Raw genomic sequence first — 7,889 nt, 5'->3', positions numbered from 1 at the left:
TTCGTAACCCAGCGAGGCAATCGGTACACCGACTGGGCGTGGTTGACACATCACCGTCATTGAACACAGTACATCATAAGAAAAAATGGACGGGAAGTAAGGAGGTACCTTTTACTTTTTTAAGGAAAAACTATTAATTTAAAAATACAAGTTAAGCAAATTACTGGCATCAGTAATTTAGTAATTTAGATTAGTTTTATTTTTAACCCTCATGTAAGAAAACTGCGGACCGGCAAAAGGCAAGGCGTCTTAAAAGGAAAAGGTTATATGTTATTTTTGCTGTTTAATGCTACCAGCGGCTAATTATGTAATAAACTCTTCCCGCTACCAAAAACGTCCTATTCTCCATTCAACAGTGAAACTCTTCCCAATCCGCCTCGTCATAATTTATGCCCGGCTCATCACCCCGCTGACTGTGACGGAATGCGACCTGTGTGCACGAAATGTCATGTGACTACCAACTCAACCACGACGTTTGCTCCATTTGTTATCACCGGTGATTTACCCGGCTGGTCTCGATCAGAAGCGGCTTGGGAGGAGTTTATCTATTGAACTCAGCAGGGTCGTTTTCCCCTGAGTAGTGGCGATCTGTTATTGACGCATTATACGTTAACTGACTTTAATTATTTTAAAACTAGGTTATATTATTGCTGGGCATCGAAATGACAGTTGTTTTTGCAATGACCTTTGCTTGAGGTTTGCGCTTGCTCAGTTCTTTCCCCGTGAAGTGTTTCAGCAGGAAATGAACAATGCGCAGACTCCGCCTGCTCGGTGTTACGCTGCGTGGAAATGATGCGGACTCAGTAACTTCAACCAGAAGGTGCCTCCTAGCTGTTTGGAATTGGAAAGGAGTGTGGAGTGGATTAAACTGTTTCTAAATGAAGGTTGTCCGATAAACAGCCTGTTAAATATGTGTATAGAAGTACACATATTAATCCGTTGTTCGCGTCGCGTTAGCTTTCTACATCAGGGGTAAGTCGCTGATAAATTGCAAGTCTATCCTGCAGTTAGCTGTCAGTTAGAAACGACAGATGGAGATGTGTTTCTGGGCCTTAACGTGTGTGGAGCAAGGTGCAAAATGTACATTTTGCATGGAAGTTTTCTAACACATTTAACTCGCTGTCCTCTTTTACTTTACGTTCAGTTTTCCTTGTTCGGTTGTTATTGTTTACGTGCAGTATGACTGTTGCTCTAAACTTAGCTTAGCAAGCTGACTAATCTCTGATATCACTTCATTTTTTTTTTTTTTTTTTTAAATGCAGATCTCCTTGCTACAGTTATCTAACGATAGAATATATTAGGTAAATACTGAATAGGCCTACATCTTTATTAGGTGTGTTTATTCTAGCACTGCTATGTGTGTATCGGTGGGTTAGGTATCTCTGAAAATATTGCTGTCAACCAGCAATTATTGCACGACTTTGTGTTTTCAATCTGTTGCCAGAATGAAGAAAACACTTTTTTTTTTTTTGACAAAATACGGAACTCTTTTCACTACTGGTGGGCATCTAAGCTTGAAGTTTAGACGTTGTATCTCTGGGTTAAAATGTTAACCAAAACCTTGTTTAAATGCAGCCAATTGTGACGGGAGCTGGAGGATCAGCAGGGGTGAAAAGATATGCTGCCCAGCTGGGCAAATCTATTATTGAGTGCAAAGTGTCAATGCATGGACATGCAACAGCATTATCTATAGCAAATATCCCATGTTTACTGATATAAACTAAAGTATATTGTTTTTCATTTTGTCATCCTCAGTAAGCCCACCTTCCTAACTCTGACTCCTCTTCAGATACTGGGGCTATTGTGAATCCCAGTGATACCAGACACAATCATGTCCATGTTCAGCACAGGCCTCCTTGTGCTGACATCTCCTCTCCAGACCCTCCCTTTACGCATCGCTCCGGTGCTCAGCTCGGCTGCTCAGCTCGTAGAACGCACGCTGTACGTCCACCTCCATCCTGGCCTCAACCTGAGTAGTGGGAGCCAACCTCGACCCGTTTTCATTCCACCCGTAGTAGACCTGTCCACACTCATCACTCGGCTATACAACAACGCAGCGGATGTATGCGGCCACCTGGATGTTCGGGTTTTGCTTACTAACATGCGCGCTCAGCCGACTGCCTGCAGCGACACCACGTCTCCAAATTGCCCCTTCCCCACGCCGCAGCCTCTGTTTCACTGCCCAGAGGTGGTGCTGACGGACTTTGCACCTCAGGACCCGCATCAGTCTCATCAGGTTAAGCAGTGTCTGGAGAAGTACACCGGTCACTGTTATGTCTGCAGACCTGGTATCTCATCCGTGCTGCTTCACCCGCAACTAGTAAAGCTGCTGGAAAATAGGGACGCTCCAAAAGATGACGAAGGGCCAAAGGCTGAACCCATGGAAACCTACAGTGATGTAGTAGTAGGAGGCACGTTTGACCGCCTCCATGGAGCCCACAAGACATTGCTCAGCATCTCATGTCTACTGGCCAATAGAAGGTTTGTCATTGGTGTGTGCGACCAAGCAATGCTTAAAAGTGAGTGGTCCTTTTAAGTTTGTAACAACATTGTTTCATGCGTCGCTCTGATGGTAAAATGATGCAGTGCATTGCTAATGTATTTATAAACGTGAAATGAAGTGGAACAAAATGATACATGGTTTTTATAAATCAAAATCATAAAAGTGTTGCACGCATAAGTATTCTGCCCCCTTTCCATTAGTACCTCTAAATAAACTCCAGTAAAACCAACGATGTTCAGAAGATGCTCTGTGAAGGTCCCAACAAAATCTCAAGTTTTGAATATCTTATCAAGACTAACTTAACAGGCAATGAACATACCATCCCCATTGTTAAATATGGTGGTGAAAGCATCATGCTGTGGGGATGTTTTTCTACAATGGGTACAGGAAAACTGGTCAGAGGGGGAGGGATATTGTCCTTCCAGCAGGACAGCAAGCTACAATGAAATGGCTTAGGTCAAAGCATGTGTATGTTAGAATGCCCTAGTCAACGTCCAGATCTAAATCCAACTTTTACAAAATCTGTGACAAAGCCCAAAATTTGCTGTTTATTGATGATCTCCATTCTGTCTGACTAAGCTTAAGCTATCTGTACAAAAAGTTTCAGTCTCTAGATGTGCAAAGATGTGCATCTAGAGATGTACAAACACTGAAAGATTGTACCAGCGAATGCTGCAAAATGTTGCTCTACTTATTACCAGCTGCAAGGGCATGCCAAACTGTTCAGATTTTTATTTTTAAATACAAATTAAACCATGTATCATTGTCCTTTCACTTCACAGTTATACACTACTTTGTGATTGTCTATCGCATAAAATCCCAAGAAAATACCTTGAATTTTGTGGACGTAACAAAATGTGGGAAAGTTCAAGAGGAAGTGATACATTTGCCAGGCACTATGTTTGAAAATGTATTGCCCCCCCCTTGACATTTGCTTCTCTCCGGTTCCAGAAAAAGTTCTAAAGGAGCTGATTGAGCCGTACTCTGAGCGAGTGCAGAGACTCCGAGAGTTTCTGCAAGACACCAAACCCTCACTGCAGGTGGAGATCGTGCCACTTGAAGACCCCTTTGGTGTGTCCATAGTGGACCCTCTGTTGAAGTGCATCGTGGTGAGCGAGGAGACCAGAAAGGGGGGTGAGGCTGTCAACAAGAAACGCGTTGAGAATGTACGTTGGAATGTAAAACATACACTTAGTTTAAAAAAAGGCTTTTGTCTTTTACTGAGGTCAAGGTTGCGCTCTGTTCTTTGTCAGTTGTGGATAGATCTGCCCGTCTCTTTCACATCAAATAGTCTTTCATAATGAACAATCAAAACAAAACTAACTGAAAAGTTCTGTCTGAAGGTTGGTTTTAAGAAAATAACACATTGCTCTAACATCCCACAACACATAAAGACAAAGATTTAGGATTCATTTTAAAAACAAAAGAACTCAGAGTTGATGCAGGGAACCTAAAATCAGAGATGTTGTCTTGCTATCATCAGTGTATTTCCCTTGCACAGATTTCATCATTCTTCTGACATACAGCCTTAAGTTAAAGGTCACATGGAGGCAGGTTGTGATATTTGTGTTGCCTTTTACTTAAACTAGGGCCTTCAACTTCTTGTCCTTCATGAGATCCAGCTGCTTAAGGATGCTCACCACGACGAGATTGAGGAGGAGAAGATCAGCTCCTCCAGTCTACGCTCTCGTCTACTTGGCACCCTCCTTACCCCACCTAAAGTAAGTTTATTGAACAGTCAATCTTCAAAGCTTTTATTCTGGCCACACAACAGCTTCTGACTGAAGGTTAGAAACCTGGCCTCTAGTTGGAGTGATTGTGATCTTTGTTTGCAGCTGACTGTCCAGACTGTTTTCTCTGTGAGTGTGGGGAGCCTGTTTGACTTGACTTTAAGTCTTGTTTTTTTACTTGTTTCACTTGCCAGGAGCAATACAAAAACATTCATGTCACCTCCACCTATGATCTCATGTTTCAGTTCTGCTGTGCAAATCCTGCAACTTGGATTCTTGAATTCTGTCTCCTTTGGGTTAGGACCCGTCCCACCTCCCTCCTACTCCGTATGTGATTGGCCTGACGGGAGGCAGCGGCAGTGGAAAGAGCTCCATCGCCAAACAGCTGGAGGTTCTGGGTGCAGTTCGGATCGATTGTGATAAACTGGGTCATGAGGTGTACCAGCTCGGGACAGAAGCCTATCACAAAGTGCTCCGAGTATTTGGATCAGGTGGGGAATACCTTTACTTTCAGGGCATGTTAGGGTTGTCAGGATTCTATAATGGTGTTTGTTATACTTGGGTTATGCAGTGATTATTTTGGGTTCCTTTAAAGAAAAGTGTCCTGATTGACCTAATAAGCATAAAGTTACGGTGCCTTGAAAAAGTATGATCACCCCTTGAGCTTTTTCACATGTTGTCGTGTTTCAACTTCAAACTTCAGTGTCTTTTTAGGGGATTTTCTGTGACAGACGAACATAATGTAGTGCATCATTCTAAACTGGAACCAAAAGAATACAATGCTTTGCAAAAGTATTCATACCTCTACATTTTTCATATGTAATCTCATTGCAACCAAAACAAATAATAATAATCTCTTCCATACTATTTTAATTCTGATTGGCTGTTTAAGATTGTTGTGCTGCTGGATGGTGAACTTCTAAGTTTTTGTTCCTGATAAGCTTCCCTGTCCCTGCTGAAGAAAAGCATTCCCACAGCATGATTCTGCCGCCATGTGTCACCATGTGGATACTGTGTCTCGTCTGTCTCAGATTTCTAAATGGATTTAGGTCTGGAATATGCTTAGCTGTCCAGCTCCTACCTGAGCGGTGAACCTCTGCAGCTCCTCTAGCTGTTTCTCTGATTAACGCTCTCTTCTGTAGTTTTAAGTGGACGGCCATGTTTTGGGAGATTTGCACACGCGCCATACGCTTTACATTTATGTTGGATGGATTAAGGAGTGATTTTTAAAATGTTCAAACTGTGGGATATTGTTTTTATGGTGCTGTTTGTTCACTAATGGTCTGTAACAAACCTCTGAGGCCTTCAGAGAACAGCTGGATTTATACTGAGATTAAAGTACACACAAATGGAGTCTATTAAATAATGAGTTGACTTCTTAAAGTTATTTATTGATTTTATTTATGGGTATTAGTGTAAAGGGTGGTAAATATAAATGTTCACCACAATTTTCAGATTTGTAATTTTATTTTAAAATTTGAAAATGTGTCTGAACTGAGCAAATGGACCTCACCCTTAAACAAAGTAGTTACAGAGTTTCTTTAGTGCAAAATCAGCATTGCCTGTTAGTCAAATATCCTCCCTCCTTCTCTCTGTTTTATTACTTTTAGAAATTCTCAATGAGGATAAAACCATCAATCGACGTGCATTAGGAGCAAAGGTGTTTGAGAACCAGGTATTTCAACACTGGATGTGGCAAAGCAAAATTCTCTGCAGAATGCACTTGTTCTTCTGTGACTGACTAAAGGTGATGTTTGCTTTAGGAGCGGTTAAAATGTCTGACAGACATTGTATGGCCTGAGATTGCACTGCTGGTCAAGCAAACGATTAACCGAGCCAGAGAAGAAGGTGTTGTATTGAATTATTTAAACTGCTTTCAAGTGTCTCTGACTGACCAAATTTTCCGATACGTAAAACGGTGTCAGCGGTTCTTGTATTGTTGCTTTCTTGAACCATTTAAATAAACTTTGGGTTAGATCACGCTTACGCCCAAAATTTTGGTGGGGTGTTCTACTAGAATAGGTTTAGTTAACAGTTTGAGAAGATGAAACAGTTAATGGATAAATACCAAAGTTAATGGATAAACCATTAATGCTAATGTTTGATTCCAACAACAAACTTTAATTGCATGTTTTAGGCACTTTCACCTGCAGTGTGATGCTGATCCTAAAGTTCATTTTATTTGCTGGTTTTTAGGTAAGGAGGTTTGTGTGGTGGATGCAGCTGTTCTTCTCAAGGCCGGCTGGACGGATTTGATCCACGAGGTTTGGGTTACCATCATTCCTGAGGAGGAGGTAATGTTTTCTTACCCACAGTCTGCAATGACACAAATAGAAGCAACTCTGGGATAGACTACAATAGCAGAAATATACTGTCTCACATACAGTTTTTGTCAAAAACGTGCACACATTAATAAAGGATACTGGTGACCTTTTTGTGTTTGGTTTCTTTTACATGTTGCCACTAGAGTGCACCAGAGTTTCTAAATGGAATATCTCTGCTATTAAACCACTGCCAATTTTTTTCCCCCTCAGGCCGTGGTACGAATAACTGAACGGGATGGTATTAGCACAGAAGATGCCCTGCGCAGGCTGCAGAGTCAGTGGTCAAACAGCAAACAATTGAAGCATGCTAATGTAGTTCTCAGCACTCTGTGGGAACCAGAGGTCACTCGTAAACAGGTCAGACACTCATCATCCCATCAGCACATGCATCACATATATTCACTTCATGAAACAATTGCAGATTATAATTTAAATAAACTGTTGATTTTTTATTTTTTTGTAAAGGTCCTAAAAGCTTGGAATCTTCTTCAGAAGAGAATCCAGCAGAAGATAGAGGGATGATAGAGAGCATGTCTAGATTATATCAGCTTTGGCTTGTGCAGAGAAAGCGCAGAGGGAAGTGCGTGTGCCAGTGACCAATTCACGGGAGCAAATACTGCCTTCGGCAAAAAGTGAAGACCGTCATCATGCATCTGCAGCAAAGCAAATCTCCCTCACATTTTTTAACAAGAATGCAGTGCCTGATCCTCTTTTCAGAGGTTTTAAAATTGTAGTTTTATGTCCAAGATGCTAAATTTAAAGATGGATGTGAAAAAGTAAACTTGGAAACAAATATTATTTTGATTTTAAATGAGTTGTAACCAGTGAGCTTTAGATAAGATTTCATCTAAGAATCTTTTTAAGGTATTTCTTTAAATGACTTATTTCAGCATTAGTGTTTAAATTCTTGGCTGTATTCAGTGTGAATTAATATGTGGACACTAACCTGTAAAGAAAGCCTTATTTGTATTAAAGTCATTCAACTCAGTGATGCATTAATAGAAATCAGTTTCCACTGGGAAAATGGTTTAAAAGCAGTAGGGGTTTTTGTCCTCAGAGATGCAGTCACACAAAATGACATTCAGCCAGTCTGTTAATCAGCACATTTCAATGTCCAATTTTCACTGTACTTTCTGTCTGAAGTGACAGAAAAATTGTCCATGTTAAAACAAGTCAGTGTTAAATAAACTGAGGTTTACAAAATAAAGCATAAAATAAGACAACCTTAATTTTAGTTTTTTATGTTGCATGTCATCTTAAAACTTTATAAATCTTAATAAATCATTTTCTATTAAGTAATTTTGTTTCCGCATTCATTTGGCTTTGGAAATA

General features: G+C 40.7%; 1 protein-coding gene across 2 annotated transcripts; it reads left to right on the top strand.

Annotated features, from left to right (window-relative positions):
• Positions 1-586: 586 nt before the first annotated feature.
• Positions 587-7,856, top strand: coasy (CoA synthase). 2 transcript variants are annotated; one of them, XM_047377113.1, is made up of 10 exons: positions 594-972; positions 1,756-2,519; positions 3,455-3,669; positions 4,093-4,224; positions 4,535-4,724; positions 5,844-5,908; positions 5,997-6,081; positions 6,430-6,527; positions 6,768-6,914; positions 7,023-7,856. In XM_047377113.1, exons 2-10 carry the CDS (start codon positions 1,832-1,834, stop codon positions 7,077-7,079), a joined length of 1,677 nt encoding a protein of 558 aa, XP_047233069.1. In that variant the 5' UTR covers positions 594-972; positions 1,756-1,831; the 3' UTR covers positions 7,080-7,856. The 2 variants fall into 2 exon arrangements, with proteins under 2 accessions (XP_047233070.1, XP_047233069.1); XM_047377114.1 differs by lacking the exons at positions 5,844-5,908; positions 5,997-6,081 and having other exon boundaries at positions 587-972.
• Positions 7,857-7,889: the final 33 nt, after the last annotated feature.

This window comes from Girardinichthys multiradiatus, chromosome 10, assembly GCF_021462225.1.
Source record: "Girardinichthys multiradiatus isolate DD_20200921_A chromosome 10, DD_fGirMul_XY1, whole genome shotgun sequence".
Classification (NCBI taxonomy): Eukaryota; Metazoa; Chordata; class Actinopteri; order Cyprinodontiformes; family Goodeidae; genus Girardinichthys; species Girardinichthys multiradiatus.
This window is presented reverse-complemented; position numbering and strand designations above follow the sequence as displayed.